General features: G+C 37.1%; 1 protein-coding gene across 1 annotated transcript; it reads right to left on the minus strand.

The window, feature by feature from the left end:
• Positions 1 to 559: 559 nt before the first annotated feature.
• LOC145778262 (non-structural maintenance of chromosomes element 3 homolog) lies at positions 560 to 20287 on the minus strand. The gene is made up of 7 exons (XM_082589719.1): positions 20156 to 20287; positions 11536 to 11622; positions 10086 to 10243; positions 9762 to 9838; positions 9387 to 9492; positions 7185 to 7299; positions 560 to 6890 (listed from the first exon to the last, which is right to left on the minus strand). The coding sequence occupies exons 1-7, from the start codon at positions 20219 to 20221 to the stop codon at positions 6807 to 6809; spliced, it is 693 nt and encodes a 230-aa protein (XP_082445845.1). The 5' UTR covers positions 20222 to 20287; the 3' UTR covers positions 560 to 6806.
• Positions 20288 to 22087: the final 1800 nt, after the last annotated feature.

The following is a 22087-nucleotide window of genomic DNA, read 5'->3' on the forward strand; positions in this document are numbered from 1 at the left end:
ATAGTTTACAAGCAAAAATGTTTAGTTAAAACCATTCTAAATGACTAATTTCAAGCATAAAATTAATATTCTTTAGTCCGGGGGGGGGGGGGGGGGGGCGTAATGTAGTAAAAGGGCCAGGAAAGGTAATTGAGTGCATTGCGCGCAAACTAGGGCCCAAAGTGGTGATTTAATGCTTTACGTGCAAAAAGTTTCTGTTAAAAGCACCTCAAATTAAATCATAAAAGTTAGTTATTTTCCTGTCCGGGAGGGGCTTAGTAGTAACTAAAGTAGGATTGAGAAAAACCCAGGGTTTTTTTAAAAGCCCGACACGCTACGATTTTTTTTAAAGAGCTCGGGTGTTTTTGGGCATTTTTGTGTTTTTTAACAACTATTTGAAAAAGGCAATTTCACGCTTATTTCATTTCAAAATAAATTTCGGAGTTGGAGCAGGAGGAAAGGTTATTGGTCAGATGATTAATTTGATTATGTTTTAACAAGATGTTATGTTTGAGCCTTGGTAGAGAGCTTGACTTGTTGTACCAGATATATACACCTAACACTCAGTATCGTTAACGGATTTAACATTTTTTATTAAACACACAAAAAGAATAAGAAAAAACTACTAAATCCAACGTTTTCGACACCACATAGTGTCCTCATCAGAAATAATCACAGGCTACATCTAAGAGAAATAAATAAATGAATTTGAAAATTTTACATTAAAGCTGTCATTGTAAGCAGAAAAGGTATGCCTACTGATTTTTCCAAATAGAAAAGCAAACCAAAAGTGGATGAAGTTGTAGCACTCAGAAAAATCACAACGTAATGGCTCTACAGTACAATGGAATGACAAATCGGTGGCACTGGCAACAATGTTATCATCGGCATATAATACGGAAGGTGAAAATGTGCAACGAATCTTGGGCAATGAAAATTCAGCAACAATTTCAAAACCGGCGTTAATATCACAATACACGAAATACATGAGTGGAGTGGACAGAGCCGATCACAACTGTGGAAGTTATGCGTTTTTGGGGACATCAGCTAAGCGGTGGCGTAAGATGTTTTTTTCGTTATTTGAAGTGGGTATTATCAATAGCTTTTTGTTGTACAACATCAACAGGGAGAAACAAGGTTTGAATGCCGCAAGACACAAGACTTTCCGTAAAAATTCAGATACTACAAAACCAAGGAAGTTTCCAGAAATATTTGATAAAACTGGTAGTTTTATCAAATATTTCCGTAAAAACCTTGTAACTCAGTTGGTGGGCAGTATCCGAAACAAGAATTAAAGAAGACACGGAAAGCATTGTGACGAGCACGAAACTGAACCACTGTCTGGGCGGCATTTTATTGCGAAAATTTCCAATAGAAGAGCAAAGGATTGTGCAGTGTGCAGTGATGGAAAGACGAAGCAAATTCAGACCGTCTACCAGTGCGAAACATGTTCGAGACAACCTGGGCTACATCCAGAAAAATGTTTCAAGATATATCACACAAAAATACAAATGACTAACTTTGGAATCAATAAATTCTATTTTAATAAGAAACTGAAGAAGCCGCTTTCATTGCGGTGAAAATTTGATCAATAAATTACTTAAGTTTCCAAACCTGGCTGATAACATTTGGTTACAATCATTATGTACTTTTGTACTTCAAATAATATGCAATAATTGAGTAACTTGCGAGCTATTTCGAAAACGACTAACAAACGCACATAGAGAAGTTTGCAGACGACCGCAAGGGTCCACGTCTTTTAGGCGCAGACTGTTAAGCCTGGTCTACACTACAAAATATTTTGAGCTGAGCGTGGCTCATTCTTCGTTTATTTAACACAAAGCTTCTCTCGGCAACAGCGCCGCGGTCGGCCTGAAAATGTCTGGTCATCGCGAGCTTTTTTTACGCTCTGGAGAGATTCGCTTGACCAAGGTTCTGGCGCGCAAAATTTAGTTTGAGCTCAGGTCTTGGCATTTTGTGGAACTTTGGTGGAAAGGCAGTTTCAGTTTTCTGGAAAGATGGTACTCTGTTTCAGTTAATAGGTTAGTTGGTGTGTGTAGATAAAAATTAAAAGGTTAGGTTTAAAAAAGTCTTACATAGGCCTAGGCCTACTTAGCCGTTAGTTTGGTTAAGGTGGCACTTCACTAGGCTTTTGCTATGATTAAAGTTGGCCTTCCAGCTAGTATGGTGGTCCTATCTTTTAGACGGATTCAAACTATCTTTAGCTGTTGGTCAGGTTCAGGTAGCACTTCACCAGGCTTTTGGTCAAACTTGGGTTGGCCTACCTGCTAGCCTTGCATTGATTGCAGTGTTCAACTGTACAAGTTATAGGATAGCTCTAGGTCTACAATGCTATTCTAGATTATTTTCAGTTGACCTATTAGGCCTACACTGTGTCAGTACAGTGATGGATGCGTTTGAGGGATAAGTTTAAATCAATTGAAGGCGAATTTCCAGCCAGATGACGTAAACGAGCAGAAAGTGAAGTTGTTAGCGCTTGAATGCACACGGTCGCAAGATCAAATTTGCCAGTGTAGACAGTTTTTAGTCAGTCGAGGCTGGACAATGCAGGCGTTTGCGCTTTTCGGGCTTGTAGTGTAGACCAGGCTTAAGGTGCCGGTCAAATAGGCGCGCACACAGTGGCGTCAGGACATTTAGGTGCTATTCCTAGTAAAATCTGCAGATTATATTAGCTTGGCCTTGGCAGGTATAGGGCAATGCTTTCCACATAAAATGTTATATTGAACAGAAAAATATGTTGTTCTGTTAATGCGAGTGCATTTATTTGTTGTTAGTCATGGCTTCAGTGAGTGAAGCTGCTTTATCCGCCAATGCTTTTCATACAAAATGTTATACTAAACAGAAAAATATGTCATGGCTTCAGTGAGCGAAGCTGCTTTGTCCGGCAATGCTTTTCATACAAAATATTATATTGAACAGAAAAATATATCGTTTTGTTAATGCGCGTGCATTTATTTGTTGTTAGTCAATAGTCATGGCTTCAATGAGTGAAGTTGCTTTATCAGGCAATGCTTTTCACACAAAATGTTATATTGAATAGAAAAATATATTGTTTTTTAATGCGCGCGTTCGGCACTTATTTGTTGTTAGTCCAGGTTTGCGTCGGCGAAAGCTTTATCAATAAATTATTCAAGTTTCCGAACAAGACTGAGTTCACTTTTAGTTAAGTCAAATAACAACTACACTAAACAAGGTGCAAAAATATCGCAATCTGGAGTACTAGCAAATGATTGCTGGATATGCACCGCCAACAAAGCGTCGGAAATAGATATGCAGACGCAAGACTGTTAACTTTGGTGAATCGCTTCATCGGGAGAAGCGGCTCCAGTCAAACAATGTGGGAGTTTCTTCGAGGAGTAATCCACAACTTCCACATGGGACCTTAACTTTTCAAATTACCTTTTGTATGTTCATTGTGTTTTTAGGTAGGTTGTTTTATTATTTGCAGTGTTTAATTGCGCATTTTCCGTAAATATTAATTGTTTAATAAAAATCTTCATCCTTACACCTCGTGCACCTTATCAAACAAAAGAGATTGCTAAGTGGGTTCTTTGCTGTACTTGCGTAGTCAGGCACTGCACACCAAAATGTTTACCACCCGCCTGAATATAGGCTATGGTATGTTTTTTTTACTGATGTTTAGTGTAGTTATTATTTGACATAACTAAAAGTGAAGTCAGTCATGGTCGGAAACTTGAATAATTTATTGATAAAGCTTTCGCCGACGCAAACCTGGAGTAACAACACATAAGTGCTGAATACGCGCATTGAAAAAACAATATATTTTTCTGTTTAATATAACATTTTGTGTGAAAAGCATTGCCGGATCAAGCAGCTTCACTCGCTGAAGCCATGACTACAACCAGTGTTGGGCGCGATAACTCATTTTTCAGTTAAGCGATAACGATAATCGATAAACGAAAAAAAGTTAAGCGATAACGATAAACGATAAAAGATCGCCGATAATGTCCGATATCGATAATTTTTTTTTTTTTTTTCTTGATTAGCGCTGCCCCATCCCATGCAGCACGAACTGTTTTCATCAACATGACGAAAAATCGAACATAATACACTGTAAAGGGACAAAACTTTTTGTACGTTATGCAATAAACATGCATGAATAGAATCGCAACAGCGGCAGTAGGTATCGAATCTTCAACCTCTTGATTCAGAATCAAACCACTGAGGTAACCGCCGTGCTTATAATTATACCTTCAGATACCAGTTGGATGCTTTTATCAGTTGAGTTACACTGCCGCTTACGTGCAGTAGACAAAATAATTAAATCAAACATAAAAAATTCCAAACTTTGTATTTTGCTTTCTACGGGCTGTTTGCAGCAAAGTCAGCAATAATTGGAAAAATTCCAAAAAACGTAAAATGCTTGAAAATTTATCAGTAATCTTAAGCGTTATTGGTAGTAAAAATGTGCATACTGTGAAATCCATCAAGCTTGTCAAATTAGTCGTGTTTGTTTAAGAACAATAACATAATTATCGTAATTTACTGATAATTTCAGATAATTTTTTTTGTTTTCTTTGTAAACACCATCAAAGTTCAGGGAATGCGGGGAAATGTTGCATGGCAGAAAATTTTCACTAAGGATGAAAGGAAAAGTATATCGGAGCTGTGTGCGGCCTGCAATGCTATATGGTAGCGAGACATGGGTATTGAGAGAGAGTGAACTGGCAATCCTGAGAAGAACGGAAAGGTCAATGGTGAGAGCAATGTGTGGGGTGAAAACGAGAAGGGAAAAAGGACTTGTTGGAAATGCTAGAGATGAGAGAGACCATAGACCAACTGGCAAGGGCAAATGGAGTAAGATGGTATGGACATGTGATAAGGAGGGAAGAAGGAAGTTTTCTTAGAAAGGCACTAGATCTAAAGGTGGATGGGAAGAGGAAACGAGGTCGTCCAAAAAGAACGTGGAAACAACAAGTGAAGGATAAATTTTAAAAAAGTCGGACTGAAGGAGGAAGATGCAAGGGACAGGGTGAAATGGAGAAAAGGGATTGAAACAATTGCTGCGCGGAAACAATCGGCCACCCCCACTAGTGGGGAACAAACCGACGATGGATTATGATGATGATCATTAAAGCAATGGCAAAACGCTGAGTTGTTGTGATAAGAATTACAATATAGGCACTGTATTAGTGGGAATAAAAATATTTGATTGAGGTAGGCTAGGTCGCATAGGTAAATGAGAAAGGTTATACTGTATTTAGCATAATTTTACCACGCAACTCGATGCGCCTATTGTCATGCAAAAACTACTACAAGATGCAAAAAATGTGATGTCGGTCTGCATGTCAAATGCTTCAAGCAATATCATATTCCGCAATGACTTGTTTCAGTGATGTTGTGTTACTTTGCTAATTTTCATCTTCATATTTTTTAAACTTTCATTTTAATAAAATGCTCGATGACAATAATGACATGACAAGACATGAACAAGACATTTCCCATTTATCACTTTGAGCGATAAGTAAAATGTAATAACGCTTAAGCATTACGCACAAGAAACTTGTGAAATTTGATAACGGATTTGCTTAGCGTCTTATATATAGGACGGTTTTTTTTCTCAAAAAGTACAAACACAATTAGGAAAAAAATAATTGTGATATGTTCTTTAGGTCATAATTATGCAATATTTAAATTTTCCGAAAATTTTTTTAAGTACTTTCACTTTCGGCACAAATGGGTTAACTTTTTAAGTTAAATGCCACTTACGAATTTGGTTATTATTTTTGGATTAAAGTTATATCGCCAAGCTAGAAAAAAATCGATCTTATAGTCTATAACCGATCTTGTGTTGTTATTGTGTGTAAATTTTGTCTTTTAAACTGAGTTTGTGACGTAACCGCACTTCTCAAGGCAAGTTCTTGCAATTTTAGTTAATCTACTCATCTAAAGATTTAATGCGCTTAAAACAGTAAGTTTCATGTTTTGACGAGAAGGGTTTTATTTTTTTTACGACAATTACTAAAAACTAACACTTCCAACAAAAAACGAAAACACAAGAATAAAATAGTTGATCGTGAGGTGGCGCGAAAGACCATGTTTCCGATGTAAAAGCGGCCTCGTACTGCGACACTTTTACAAACCACTTGCCAATTTTTTTCGCTTCGCTTCAAAGGAATCTGTACTGTCTGTGCGCTTACATTTTAATTGTAAAATTCACTCGCGATTGCTGATTGCAGCAAAACAACAAGAGACTTGTTGCATGCATTTCATTGCATTGCAATTTGCAACTCTAAAAATTATTGTGTTGTCAGGGCCGTCGCTGCAGGGGGGCGTGCCCCCTCCCTTGACAACGACCTGTGCACATACACTTCAGGCACTGAAGAAGAACTGGTTTTAATTTTAGTTTCATTAACTAGGTGGCTAGTAAAAATATTACTTTTCATAGTCTTTCCACTTGTGTGTTGATCCAAAATAAAATTTATCGGCGATTAATTATCGGCGATAATCAAATATTGCCTTTGGCGATAACGATAAACGATAACTGAAAAAATAATTGAGCGATAACGATTAGCGATAAAAATTTATCGCCGATAATGCCCATCACTGACTACAACCAATAAATGCACCCGCATTAACAAAACAACATATCGCTGATATAATCAGCAGACTTTACTAGGAATAGCACCAAAATGACCGGGCGCCACAGTGCTCGGCACCTAAATATCTTGACGCCACAGTGTGCTATTTGCCCGGCGCCTAACTGTTTGCACCTAAAAGACGTCCTCACGACCGCAAAGAGCTAATGCTGAGTTCAAGTCATTCTGGTTGGTCTTTCTGGCAGGTCATTCTGGTTGGTCGGACATCTCATCCGTCACCATATCCTGGTATTGGGATTTCCAGGCAGCTATGTCAGTCTTGTCATACAGCTGAAAATCAAACAGTACAGAAATACAATTAGGTTTCAAAGCTGACAGAAAACTTAACCACGGTCCAAGCAAACATTACTTTCACTATTAGAGTTATCGCTGTTCCACGTACATTCCATTACATCAAGTTCTAAAGTGCAAAAATTGTTTTAACTCTGAACATGTCATGTTGCTGAACTTCTACCAATACTTAAGCTACCGGTACTCGTCCGTGTATAGTGATTGACAATCTCGTGGATTTGACAATTTAGAAGTTTGAGAGGAACTTATTCATTTGATTAACGAAACAGAAACCTTGGTGACGAATTCTAATACTTTACGCTTCGAGATTTCTTGATAAGCTCTTAGGCCCCATCTGAACTCATGCTGCGGAGGGTCGCAGTTAGGCACCTTCGTGATATCTAGATACCTGTTTGGAAAAGCACATGTCACCAACATTATTAACAACGACACAGCATGTAATACTGTTTGTATGTTTGCTGTGTAGCCTAGTAGCTGTGTCTGGATAACACCATGGTCGTCATCTGGTCGCCTACAAGGCAAGGAGCTTTACTTTTACACGCATGAATCCAAACTTACTAAAAAGTTAGAAAAAAAAGTAAAATCGTTAGAAGTCTCGTAACCTTGTATTTATTTATTTGATAAAACTACCATTAAACGTTTTATACGCAGAGAAAACTTTTTCTCGAACCGTTGAAAATTTCATGATCAAACCACCGCTTCAATGGGTGAGGGAAATCTACAAGTAGATCTGCATCAGGCATTGCAGAGTGCAAAAAACAGTGTTGCAGTACGCGTTTTCGAATATTAAATTTTCATCAGTGCAACTACGTTTATGAACGCAATAACAACGGCCAAATTTAAACTCAATACAATATATTGCAAAGATTATAAGGACATGTTCTCAGTGTTCAATTGAATATTGTATTTATTTCATAGCGAATGAGCAATTGTATTAAAAGAAGCATTCATGGAATACATTGGAATATATTGAGCGCATATATTGCCATACATTCATGGAATACATTGAGCGCACTGCCATCACTTCATTCCATACACCACCGCAACTTTGGGTGAGATATGTAGATGACACTTTTTGCATTATAAAAAAGTCTGCGGTCAACCAATTTCATCAACATTTGAATAGCATATCTTCTTCAATTCAATTCACAACAGAACATGAAAAAAACAACTCCATATCATTTTTAGACGTCTCAGTTATTCGTCACAATGCCACACACACGTTGACCACTACAATTTTCAAAAAACCCACACACACTGACAGATATTTAAATTTTAATTCACACCATCCCAAACATCAAAAACTTACTGTAGCTAAAACTTTGTATGACCGCATTGACACACATGTCGCAGATCCGCATGAACGTTCACGACAGAACAAAGCATTACACAATACTTTACGCCTCAATGGATTTCCAAGAAAGCATGCTTGCCAACGACAACCTAAAAGTTTAGTACCCCCATCTACCCAGTATAAGTCTTTTGTTTCTTTACCTTATGTTAAGGGAGTTTCTGAAAAAATTCGGCGTATCTTAAATGAAATTGGTGTAAAAGTCGCTTTGAAACCTTTCTTGACAATAACTAAATTTTTGCCGTCTTTAAAAGACCCCTTGAATCAAAGCGAAATCTCAGGTTTAGTGTACCAAGTTTCTTGTGATGATTGCAATTTAATTTATGTTGGCCAAACAAAACGAGATCTCAAATCTCGCATTAATGAACACAAAAGAGCTTTCAAATATCAACGCCCTGAACATTCTGCTCCTTGCATGCATGCCATAACTTCAGATCATAAAATAACTTGGAGCAATTCTAAAATTCTAAAAGTTGAAAGTGATTATAAAAAGCGAATGTTTTCTGAAAGTTGGTTCATCAATCAAAAGCCTCATGTAATGAATCGCAATGATGGCATCTCTTTTCCCGCTATCTACAAAAAACTATTGTATATAAGTGCTGATTTGACGTTTTTTTAAATTGGTTTCATGCTGATTGTAAAACTGTGCAGTAGTGCGTACAAAACTCGATTCATGACTCATGCCGTTCACTCTCCTATCTTGTTGTTATTTAAGTTTCTTGTTGACCGCAATTAAGTCCCCCTTTTTTCTAACTTATTTCAAACTTTGCGCGCGATAAGTTTTTGTCCAGAAGTTGAATTTTCATTTTGCATGTTTAGTTGTTTTCAGCAATATGTCCTGTGTTTTGCCATGCTAGACAGGTAGTCACTACCTGGTCTAGCCCCCTGAAGAAGTCAGTCGTGTCTGATTGACGAAACGTCGGAATAAAAGCATATTGTCACTGTATACATCTTGTGATAGTTTAGCTTAATTTGCACCAGTAGAACATCTTATATCATTTAAAAGAAGCACATATTTCCAATATCATATACAAATTGTACTATCCGAATGAAAGCTTTGAAGACTCCTGTGGTGTGCGGTGCAAAGCCTTCACTGAGAGTACGGCAAAAATTGTTAAACTTACATCTGTCGAGAAAATTCATGCATGATAACCTTTTTTACATCTCCAAATACTGGATGAGTCTTCTCTTTTTCGATGCCTAACTTCTTTAAAATGTTCCAAAGCGCTCCTTCAAATATGAATTTATTACAACGGAGTGAAGTGTTAACGATAAAAGGCTGATAAGGAGCAACAACTGCATCAAACTTCACCAGATAATATTCCCTTGCTTTTGATCATCATCTACGAAAGTTTTGTTCAACCAACCTTAACAACATTACTGCAAATTATTTGAACAGAAAGTAAGCGCACAAAGCCAAACAAAACAAATTTTAAAAGATCAAAAGGTCAACAGGAAGAAACAATATCATGCAAAACTGAAAAGTAAGCAACACCTACCATCAACAATTTGATTTCCTGACATGAATATCAATGTTAAGATTGTCAATAAAAGACCTCGTTTATTGCTACCTTTCCTGAAAATAGAGCATTTTGTCAGTATTGTACTGTGAAGGAACAAACATTTCGTTAGAAAAATCTTAAGTTTACTTAAAAAAAGGTTCTCTGCCTTCAACATATTGCAGCTGAAAAGCATGTTTGTAACAAAAACAACTTTACCAAACTTTCCAATAAGGAGCAGGTGGAATTACAGTACAGAATTGCAAAGTGTAATGGCAACAACTACGGAAAAGCACTCTTTGTATCAAATAAGAAAAAACCCACCATGCCATGCAATCTTCTGCAATAGTGTGATCAAGCAGGCTGATGAGAATATACGACTTCTTTGAGCCGTCACCAATCTCGACCAACTTCATACCAAACACATTTTCCAGTTTTTTGCCGGCACTTTTCATCACTTCAGGAAACAAGGCTCTGTGTTCCTAATAATACATAGTAAAAGATGGACGTTTTAAGTTATTGTGTTTAGAACTACCGGTAGCTCACCGCTTGACCTGGTAGGGTTTGTACGTGTCACAGTAAAGATTATGACATCTCTTACCTCAAAGACTAGACTATTGTAAAAAAAACTGAGCATTGGCAAAAGAAAATTGAGTAACATCGCTTTTAACCCGTTAAGTGCGTAATTAAGTTTTTGCAACTCGAGTTACTGTACGCATTTAATTTAACGACTCCCAGCATTTTTCGTCGCATTATTTCTTCACAGAGTATTGGAAAGTTCCCAGCCCACAGCACAATAAGCTTTTTTTAGTTTTCTTAAGTATGTTAGTTTTTGCTTCATTTTGGCTATTCCGTTGAAGCCGATATTGGACTATTGTCTTCTGATGTAATCGCATTATCACTGTATTATTTCTGTCAGACTGCAATTGCCATTGAAAACAATGTTTCTCGGTTTCTTTATAGAGCCGTTCTGACCGTAATGGCCCGATTCGGCGAGTCCAATTCGGCTAGTCCGATTCGGCGAGTGCCCTATTCGGCGAGAGCCCTTTTCGGCGAGTTCCCTATTCGGCAATTTTTTCATTTTTTTTTAAAAATTATTGGTTACCATAGCCTAATTATCATTGCCGTTTTAGGGTTTGGGGTTGGGGTTAGGTGTTAGGGTTAGAGGTAAGGTGTTGGGATTAGGGGTTGGGGACTTATTTTAACGTTTAGCATCGTTAAAACGATGTAAAAGCGGCAATGATAATTAGGATACGGTACCCAATAATTTCAAAAAAAAAATTTCAAAAAATCGCCGAATAGGGCACTCGCCGAATCGGACTAGCCGAATTGGACTCGCCGAATAGTTAGTAGCAGACCCGTTCTGACAAAGGGGAATAGCAGGAAGTAACACTAAATGCGCCATAACAAGCTGGAGTATTGAAATCGACTACAGTGAGGGTGACAAGCTCAAACAACAATTGGTAAAAATGTGAAATGCTTTCGATGACTTTGAGCACAAGTTAGATTCGGCCGAAAGAAGAACAAGCAAATTATGACAGTTACATACAAACTTTATCTTAAAAACAAATATTAACCAATACAAAAATACTAGCTATTTTATTGTCTGAACTGGCACATGGATACTGTCATAATGAATAATAACAATATGTCTAGCAAATGAGTTCTTAAAATGCAATAGATTTAGGAAACAATGAAGTTAGTCTTAGTCATTATGTTTCAACTTCAAATTTCTAGCAACGACAATCAAAAAATGTATATAGAGTGTGTGCACCTTTAACACATGCTTATTTATATCCAATCTCTTTATTGGGATCTTTCTCTGCTCCCAAACCAGAACAAGATGCACCAATTCACTTGTCTAAAAAAGAGAAAATTTAATTTATATACTGTATTCTCAATAAAACAGAATTATCAATAAAATAAAACATATATTTTAAAATTGAAGTAACCTAGGCTAGACTTTTTCATGCATAGTACTTCAAACCTCTTTCAGAACTTGGTAAAAATTAATAAATGTCAGTCAAGATTTAAGCACACTGAATCTTACAAAGACAAATAATGGAACATTTCAAGGACAGAAATGAACCCTTGTCAGAAAAAAAACATTACAATTATAAGATCAGAAAAACATACGGTACTGACTACTGTATACAGGAAATTCAAGCTGGTATATGGTCAATATGAAGAACTACACACAGGCTATTTAGTTTTCACAGTGGCTATTTTACAATATGATATATATTGTGATTTGTGAATATAATGGCCTATAGCCTCAGAGACTATATGCACTATTGCACCTGTTCACTCAAGCATAACGTTTTTTCTCACCATCTCTTCTCTCAACAACAGAAAGCTGCGTTTATAACCTTTAAACTTGACAAATTTGAACGTAAAGTCCGTGGCTCGTAATGACTGCATCGGTCTCATATTCAAAAAGGTGACAGTTTAAGACTGCCCAGGAGTGTTTTTTTTTTAAACACTATCGACAATAGTGCTTTTTTTGCTGATTCCAGCTGCAACAGTATGAATAATCAGATTTAGTTGAACAATACTTTTTTTAATTTTGCTGGAGCTGGAAAATTTCTCTTAGTAAATTTGTATTCGCCAAAAGGGGTTGACCACTGGTCAATGACCAGTGACCACGTTTTCCGAATGAATTTATACATAATCTTTACTGCACAATTGTTTGCTTCGGGTCACTGAGCCAAATATTTTTTCATGTTATTTGCTAGCCAAGTTTATGAAAATGACTGATTTTATGCAAGCTACTTTTATTGTCAATGAGTAAGTTTAGTGGGTGCAAAAATTAACAATACTTCTTTCAAGAAAATAGTTTTATCACATGTATTATTTAAAAGTTTTAGTTTTGCCAATTTCTTAACGCTACCACCTTCATACGTTTATTAAAACATGCATGACTTTATGTTTATGTTTCAAACTTGGCGCTATGGTTACCAAAAAGGGGGTTCACTCTAATTCGTCCCCCAAAAAGATCGAAAAAAATACAACAGAGCCGAAGTCGCGGATTGGAGTTGCCGCAAACATTTTCAAAATTTTTCCTTAAAAAGATCGAGAAAAAATACAGAAACGCCAAAGTTGCTGATTGGAGATCTTTGCCATTGCCAGAATTGCCTAAGTATCTCGAAATAATAGTTGATAAACCAAATATCGCAGAAGGCCAGGGTTAGGGTTTTCAAATTAAGACTGTAGCCTCTCCATTACAAATGATCACGAGCTGCCACACTGCAATAATCTATTCATTTCCAACTGACGTTTCTAGACAAAATTATAAAGAAAAAGTCACACTTATTTTATGGAGGCCCATAAAAATTCAATGACTAATTTAAAAATGTTTGCGGGAACTCTGATCAGCGACTTCAGCTTAGTTCTATTTTTCTCTTGATCTTTTTAGGGGCCGAAATTGAGGGACGAAGTGTTCAGGGAACAAAATAGGTTGCAACCCCAAAAAGGTATAGAGCTTAACAGTATGTAGCAACTTGCCTGAGTGCATAATTGAGATCATCACCTTGCTTGAGTGAACAGGGGACTAAAGCCTCTGGGCAGTGGGGATAGACGCCGAGTTTTCAAAATAGCTGGGTGGGCGAACACATACTGTCACGTCATAAAGGTTATTTTGTGCGTTTTTCAAAAGGGCGATTTTGCTAGGTTGTTGGGCTAGCCTAGTTTTACATTTAAGTTTATGTCTCCTCTAACACGATTTGGAAACAAGTAATAAATACAACTGGTACGCAACAACGTCTGGTCCTGGTAATTCAGTTCCCCATATTTTTTGTGATAGGTATGTGCGGGTTACGGGGCGAAAACTGCAATACTGTACTAGTTTCATAATTACATTACTATTGTTGAATGTTGATACAACATGATAACACACACACAATACATCGGTGGGTTCATATGATAAGTCACTCCTAGCGGGCGCACAAATACGAACACAAATCATCACCAGTTGTGAAAGCTAAATTTTTGGAGATTTTATAATTAGCCTACTAGTACTAAATCTTCTGAATTCGGACTTGTGAAGTTTTATGCAATAAAATCCAGTAACTTTAAACGTGTAAGCATTGGTTAGTATTTTCTAATTCTTGCAAAGTGATTCCACAAACAATACTATCACAACGCATCAATCCAGGTGATCCAGATAGCGTGCTTTGAATGGCTAGTTAGGGAAAACACATTGTGTGCCGCACACACGCACGCGAGCGATTGCTGTCTGCTGCTGAGAGTGTTGACTGCTGAGACTAGAGATTTATAGCTTGATGCTGATTACTGAAGACAAGGCTGCAAAATTCAGATAAGTTGTGTTCAGCCAAACTGTTTGCTAAAATTTTATGCTTGGTAGTTAAATAATTAACTCAGGCTTCAGTTCAAAGTTAGGTTAGGCTAGGTTTTCCAAATTGTGTAAAGTAAAAGGCAATGTCTGTAATTATCACGTCTTCTGGAATAGGAACTGCTTATTCAGGTCAACTTACTGTTTGTGGTTGTGACATTTCTGCATTTTTGATATGTAGCTTTGAAAATGACACTAATAAAGTTTATAGTATTACAAAAGGCTCAGACAACTAAGTTTTCAGCACTTAAATTCTTAATTCTGTGTAGGCTATGTAGTATGTAGATTATCTTTTTTTCAAAAAATTACATTAAACTCTTCACATATTATCTTTAGTTCTTAAAGCTGACCTTGTTGTGGGACCCACAAGGCCATTTGCCAGGTTTTTGGAGGGGTACTTTTTTGATTTTTTAGAAAAAAAATTTTTCACTCCACCCACAATGTGGGTGGCATTGTTAACTGTTAAATCACGCCTAAAACTTCTAAAAAGAGAGTAAGAAGCACGGAAAACTCTTCTGTCATTGGACCCTCCAAGAAGCTTCCCACTGCTGATTTACCAATACTACAATATGTTCTTGCATTCTGTGCTTCGGAATGGCCCGTTTCGGTGAGTCCGATTCGGTGAGTTCGATCCCTATTTGGTGATTTTTTCAATTTTTTTTTTTAAATTATCGAGTACTGTAGCCTAATTATCATTGCCGTTTTAGGGTAGGGGTTAGAGGTTAGGAACTCACCGAATCGGACTCACCGAATAGTAGCAGACCCCTGTGCTTTGTTGGAGGTGATACTCAAGTACTTTACTACTGTAACTGTTTCTCTGACAGGTTTTGATTTAGCTTGGTAATGGCATAAAACATAGACCAACTCGTATATTTTCATATGGATGAAGGGTAGTTGCTAAAAATACTAACATATAGCTTGCATGAATGAACAGTACACGTACAATAACCAACTAGCAGACAGTTTTCAAAACCTTAACGTGTTGAAATAATTAATTGCACGTTTGCAGAGATAGAGCACTCATGAGGAAGTATTTTTTCAGGAAGCTGGAAAAAAGCTAACTATTTTCTTTTCAAATGAAGATTGCATTCCTAAAACAGAATTGAAGTTTCTCCTCTCCCAACGTTATCATGGAGTAGAAGCACCGTTATACCAAATTGGGCTTCTTGACAAAAGGACAACGAAAACGCTTCAAAAGATTTTTTTGTCAATTTTTTTGTGTAGTAATTTTCTAGAAAATGTACCAAACTTTTCTTCGATCACAGGCTTGTATAAGTATATTCTTTGATAACAGGGTCAAGCAGAGGCAGGTCCCATGTTGTGTACTGGGGTTGGTCAGTTGTTGTCATTGACGTGGCTCTTCCAACAACATTTGTTGATTGGAGCCATATGAGAAAGAGAATGGGGTTACTGCTAATTCTACAACCCCACTTCACCATTGCAGATGTAGTGCAACCAACTCTAAATAGTAGGTGGTTTAAGGATTTTTCCTTTTCCTAAAGCATTTTCTCGCGAGAAAGTGATTCAGATGTTCTGATTTCTATGTCTGTAAAGGCAGGCTTGTGCTTTCACTTAAGCTAGTCGTGCTATGTCGAGAAGATTTTTCTTGACTATCACTGATTTTTGCTGCCATTTGTGTGAAAGAGTATTATTTGTTATGTTTGGCATATATTGTTTTTCGATGTGACAGTCAGAAATAAAAACAAACTGAACTGATTTACATGGATTATTTTGTGTTTTTTACATTTATCATTCACACAAAAAACTTGTTTTTCAAGAGCCTCAAACAACAGCGAGTAGATGATTTCGCTGCAGCAAAGAAGTCAAAAGTGATAGAGGAAGAGAACTGAAAAAAAACTGCAGTTTTCTGCAGCAATTGATGAAGAAAATGACTCTTCTTTCAAACCAGCTGAACGGCGTCAACGCGGTACATCTGAATGTGACAATGCCCCGGTATCCAGTGATGATCCTGCTCTGCGATCTTTTGCTGTGAACAACTGAACATGTTAGAAAATATTCGCAAAGACAGTAACTCCCGGTGATGTTTATGTCAACACTTTTACCGCACCAAAATTAAATTTTGATGCCAACTCACTGTGCTTTTTAGTTTAATTGATTGGGACAATGCCACGCTTACTGAGTCTATCCTTACTTCACATTCACACTTGACCATGGATGAACTAAAGGGTTTGATAAACACAACGTTTGAAATGAATGCCCTCATTTTCCTGCCCATACTCAGGCTGTGGAGCGCCTCATTCGAGAAGTCACTAACGCCTGTGGAAGTGTTGCTTGCCATCAACGACGGGATGGTTTCATTCAGGCGAGAATTGCTTCGCGTAGGGTCTTACCAAAAGCAGACACAAACTCTGACCTTCTTTCATTGGCTGCAGTATAATGTTTTGATATTCACCACTGTTTCTTGTTTACTGTCTTTATTCTTTATTCGTTTGTGCACGTTTTACAAGCACATATAAAGTTGATTGGTTGATATACAAGCTATCATTGGTTGAATTGCAGTTAGCATATCTGTCAAAAAACAAATGTAAATCGGCGAAAACAATCGAATATTAATGCAGGACGTTGTGTGGTTATGTAATACATATTACTACTACAAAACCAAAGTGTCATATTATGCACAGTAGATTCCTGCTCTTGCCATAGAAGTGAAAAAAAGCTTTAATATCATCAGTTTTTGCTAACCAAGCAAAAATAAGGTTGCCAGGTGATTGTTTAATATCTTACTGTACACCACCAGCCTTTACCTAAAAGGGCAACTAGCAGTCGTGTCATATGTAATTGTTGTTGTGGTTGTTAAAGTTGGAAATTTTTACAATTTAAAAAAAATAAACAAAGTTTTTTTCTTCAAAAAATTTGTACCTGGCAACTCTGTGCTGGCAACAAATGCCAAGGACAAAATTGACTACATGTTTAAGGTTACTGAATATTTTTGCGTGAAATTTTACAGAAATACTCTACATAGCCATAGTCACCCTGTGTAATAATTCGATTTTTGATTTTTTTTTAAATTTTTGATTTTTACATCGCCTTAATAGTCAGTGATGTACGGCGTACACGTATACAAAAAATATTGACGTTGTCAGCTTAAACGCAGACGTTCGAAAAAACATACACCATATGGGTCAACGTATAATAACTTGTAAAAAAAGTTGGCGGCGTCAGCGCATGCACTAGCGTAAACTCATTTTATTTGCTAGGTGCCAAACATTCACACGGTATAAACCACTCGAAACGAACAAGTTTCATTTTGCATTTCCACGAAAAAACGCAAGCATCTGAAAGGGGCGTCTTTAAATGTAGCAAACCTAGCAAACGTAGCAAACCTCGCAAACCACAAGGTTGCCAGATGGTATTTTTTATTGTATTTTTTTTAATTTCTTGGCGGTTTATTTATCGGGCGCATGTTTTTTAAAACCCTTTTGAATATGTTATTTGTTTAGTGTTGATGTTGCAGATGTTCTATTTTCATCTACAAAGAAGATATCAATATCTCTGCTTTGTTGGTTATGGTTAGTTTTGATATAAATACATTTAAAGCAATGCCTTTGCTATCAACATTTGTGAGATATTAAAAGTTAATATTAACGCAATATTTGGTAGTCAGATATTCGGGAATCAGTACTCTATCCCTTAGTTACGTAGATCATGGTTGGGTGATTATGGTTCACTAATCAGTGGTTTTCTAAAAACCGGGCTGCAGATGATAAAGAAAACTTAACTTTTGCAGGCGACTGTAGTTCCTGGGTTACGCCGTGTGACACACAACAAAGAAGTTCCTACTGACAAGTTTTTGTGTATGTTTAGAAAGTAAGGAATATTTTGTGAACGGTTTTTCCAAGTTTTGGTCATTTGAAGTGTGTTTAAAATACCTATTTGCTTTGGCTCTTTTTCGGGCTACTTGCAAAAAAATTGGTTTGTTTTTGGGATTGGTTTGAAACGTGATTTTGGCTGGGTAATTTTGTGAAATCTGGCAACTCTGCAAGGTTTGCTTCTTTAAATGTAGCAAACCTCACAAGGTTTGTACAATTACCTAGTGATGGTAACTAGTAACTACTATCTAGCTAGGCTATGACTTTGAATAAGGTTTGTGCATTTGTCAATTGATAGTTATGAGGTTTTCTTTGCGGGCGTCTTTAAATGTCACGAACTCCGAATTCCTCGCAAAGCTTGAGAAGGTTTCTGCATTTGAAAGCCTAGTACCCCAATAGGTTTTCATAGTCTCCTTAAAGAAGATAGATTTAGACTAGCAGCAAGTAATGGTAAGGCTGTCTGTAGTCTAGGCCTATCTATTTTATGCAAACTATGAACAGTTGAAAACCTCAGTCATCAGCCACCAATTGTAGAAACCTTTCTCGGCGAGGTTTGCTACATTTAAAGAAGCAAACCTTGCAGAGTTGCCAGATTCCACAAAATTACCCAGCCAAACACACATTTCAAACCATTTTTTTTACAAGTAGCCCAAAAAGGAGCCAAAGCATATAGGTATTTTAAACACACTTCAAATGACCAAAACTTTTGGAAAAACCGGTTTTGTTTACAAAATATTTCTTACGTTCTAAACATACACAAAAACTTGTGATTAGGAACTTCTTCCTTTTGTGTCACATGGCTCCCAGGAACTACGGTCACCTGCAAAACTTAAGTTTTATTTATTGTCTGCAGCTCGGTTTTTAGAGAACCACTAATTAATAAACTCACCCAACCATGGTCTAAGGGATTGAGTACTGATTCCCGAATGTCTGACTATCAAATATTGCGTTATTGTTACCTTTCAACATCACAAATCTTGATCTCATAGGCATTGCTTTAAACGTATTTATATCAAAACTAACCATAACCAACAAAGCAGAGATTTTGATATCTTTTTATTGATAAAAATAAAGCATCAACACTAAATAAATAACATATTCTAAAGGGTTTAAAAAACATGCACTCGATAAATAAAACGCCAAGAAATTAAAAAAAAATACAATTAAAAAAAATACCCTCTGGCAACTTTGTGGTTTGCGAGGTCTGCTGGGTTTGCTACGTTTGCTACATTTAAAGACGGCCTCTGAAAGTGTTCATCTGATATTTTGCAGTGTTTTGGTTTCAATACGTCTTTGCCATGGAGATCTATACTACTGGCCTTCCCAATGTGGCAACAGCCAAATAATGTGGGGGCATATTAAATTTTGGCAACTAACAGGTATTAGGCGCACAAAAAGGCGTCTTTGCATGAATTATTACCAACAAACAAATACTTCTGGATTAGAAAACGATTTTTTTAACATATATACTGAGTGTTTTGAAAGTTGGGTCACTCTTGATTTCGTGTACCTTGATTTTGTTGATATCTTGATACTCATGGTATTCTTAACATGTAGCTATTGTCCTGCTTTCTTGCCACTTACTTAATAATATTACATTTTAATTACGTTTTGGCACTGTATTTATATACAATTTTTAGGCTAAAAAACATTACTAGACCAATGAAAATTGCTGATTATTATTATGTTGTAACACTTATCTCAGTTGCTAAATTGAATTTTCGTATAGGCCCCCACATTATTTGGCTGTTGCCACGTTGGGAAGGCCAGTTGTATAGATCGCCATGGTCTTTGCCCATTGAAAACATTCTTTCAACTCCAAACTTAAAATGCAAACAACAGCTAAGATATTAAAAAGTATACGTTGGTGCTATACGCTAAAAAACTGCAAAAACTTTACGGCGTAGCTTCAAGCGACAACTATCCAAAAAATGTGGCCGTAAGCGTCAGCTTAAACAAAAAGTCTATGGCGCAAGTCTACGGCGTAGAACATGCGGCGTATACGTACATCTCTGGCTATAGTTAGTTAGTTACCATAGCTTCTGATGTTACGGTGACCTTGCATTGTACTTAAATATTATGGCATGTACTCAATCGCATGTTTTTGCAAAAAATAAAGTCACATGTGCATTATTAATTTAAAATAAAAATATTTTAATCATCTTTTCTATGGTCAGCATAGCCTACTTGCCTTTTGAGTAAGCAAAGCTTACCTTACGTTCAATTTCACTTTCAGTTAAACGCTCGTTTCTGGCTTGGGAAGATGCTTGTGATGCCATCAGTGGTTATAACTCTGAAAAAACTAGGCTACCAAAAAATATTTACAGTCCTATAGTCAAATTTGCCTATGAAATTCAAAGTTATAATTTTATATAAAATACATAGGAGCATAATAAACATGACATCTAAACATGGGTGCAACCTAGTTCGTACCTTGAACCATTCGTACAGTCAGTTCGTACCATGAAAAGGTCAAGAGAAAAAATTAAAAAAAGCCGAAGTCGCTGATCGCAATTTCATAGCACAAAGCCGAAGTCGCTGATCGGAGTTTCCCCAAACAATTTGAAACAAACTCGAGGGTTAGGGTTAGCGGAAACTACGGAAAAATGTTTGCGGAAACTGCAATCTGCGAGGGTTAGAGCTAGGGATGGGCAAAATAGAATAATTAGCTATTCTAGAATATTCTAGAATACTGAAACCGAATATAGAATACAGACATTTATATTTTGTATTCTGCTATTAATGCTATATTTTGTTGGAGATTTTGGGTGCTAGAACATCGGCAGAACCTTATTGCAGTAGTGTAAAGCTAGATACCTTTACCACTGTAGCGTGAAGTCTACCTTTGACTTATCATGAATTGAATAGTATAAAATAAACATGATATCACGTATTTCCATACATTTATTTTGGCAAATAAACACTTTGTACACTTGTGGACAGATCACAAACTCTGCACCTGGCTATGCGGCATATGGTGGTAGGATTAAAGCTGTAGTTGCACCAAAGTTTGTCACAACAATATGACCCTCCAGTTGTCCACCCTCGTTTTGAGTGAGCAATCCCCTACTTCTACCATCCCTACTTTCACCTTGTGTAGTACGGTAACGTTTTGTTAGCCCTAAGCAAACCTTGACGATTTTTATGGTGGTAACGGTCCATAGAGATGCAACAAACCCAAAATTTGTATCCGCACACCGCACCGCAACTGAATCACCTATCCGCACACCGCAATTTATCTGGAACTTTGACACTGCACCGCACCGAACACTGCAAATTACAAAATTTTCAAAAAATGTTTTACGCGTTATTTTTTAGAAAGTCAATTGTGGCAAAAAGCACCCAGGGCATATAACTGGTACCGGTAACCTACCGGTACAGTTGTGCACTATCATAACTAGGCTAACCAGATCATATTCTCTTACCAGCAATGCATCTAAGTTCTAAGACATCATGCTTTTTCAAATAGAATGTTCCTGGATCCAGTATCAGGACTTTTGAACAGTTTTTGTAAGCAATAATGCAATTTTAATGTCAGTGGCTGTATGAACTAGGTACACACAACACAGACAGACAAGATGTCAAGAGTAAAACTTATAGCCTGAACTCACTAGGCTAACTGTTACAGTAACTAATGCGGTAGTTGCGCTAGGCCTATAGCCTGGTAACTGAGCTTATCAGCTGTAGGCTACTAACCAAAAACACTCGTACAGCTTCCTCACAAGCCAGCCCCAAAAACCCTGTCAACTGCAAGCCATTTGCATAGCTTTGAGCTTTCCAGCTTAGGGTTTCCGAAAAAAAAACTGATTAGTGTTTCCAATTTAAATTTGAAGTTTCATAACTGATTTTCTTGAAAAGTTGAAAGTTACGTTTACAAAAGTTTAATTTCTTGAAAGTTTACGCGGCAAGCGGCGCGGCTTTTTCATTTCAACTTTCCATGCGGCGCGGCACGCGGCGAAAAAGTCATAAGCGGCCGCGCATGCGGCGCGGCGCGGCTTGCATCACTAACGGTCCAAGCAAAGAATTTTTGACTGAGTGTTTTTTTTAAGTTTGGCGGAGGCATTTAGTCACAATACACAACGAGTTGTCAATTATTTATTTAATGATACAGGTCCAAGTTTTGCGTTATTTCCTTGTTGATGTGG

Source organism: Aplidium turbinatum, chromosome 10 (genome assembly GCF_918807975.1).
Source record: "Aplidium turbinatum chromosome 10, kaAplTurb1.1, whole genome shotgun sequence".
NCBI classification, from domain to species: Eukaryota; Metazoa; Chordata; class Ascidiacea; order Aplousobranchia; family Polyclinidae; genus Aplidium; species Aplidium turbinatum.

Coding starts and splice junctions, on each gene's coding strand:
- LOC145778262 (XM_082589719.1), bottom strand. CDS start 20,221: ATGGCATCACAAGCATCTTCCCAAGCCAGAAACGAGCGTTTAACTGAA. Junction 9,493..9,761: donor AGGAAATCAAATTGTTGATG/GTAGGTGTTGCT, acceptor TCATATTTGAAG/GAGCGCTTTGGAACATTTTA. Junction 6,891..7,184: donor TATTAGAATTCGTCACCAAG/GTTTCTGTTTCG, acceptor TTTGATTTTCAG/CTGTATGACAAGACTGACAT.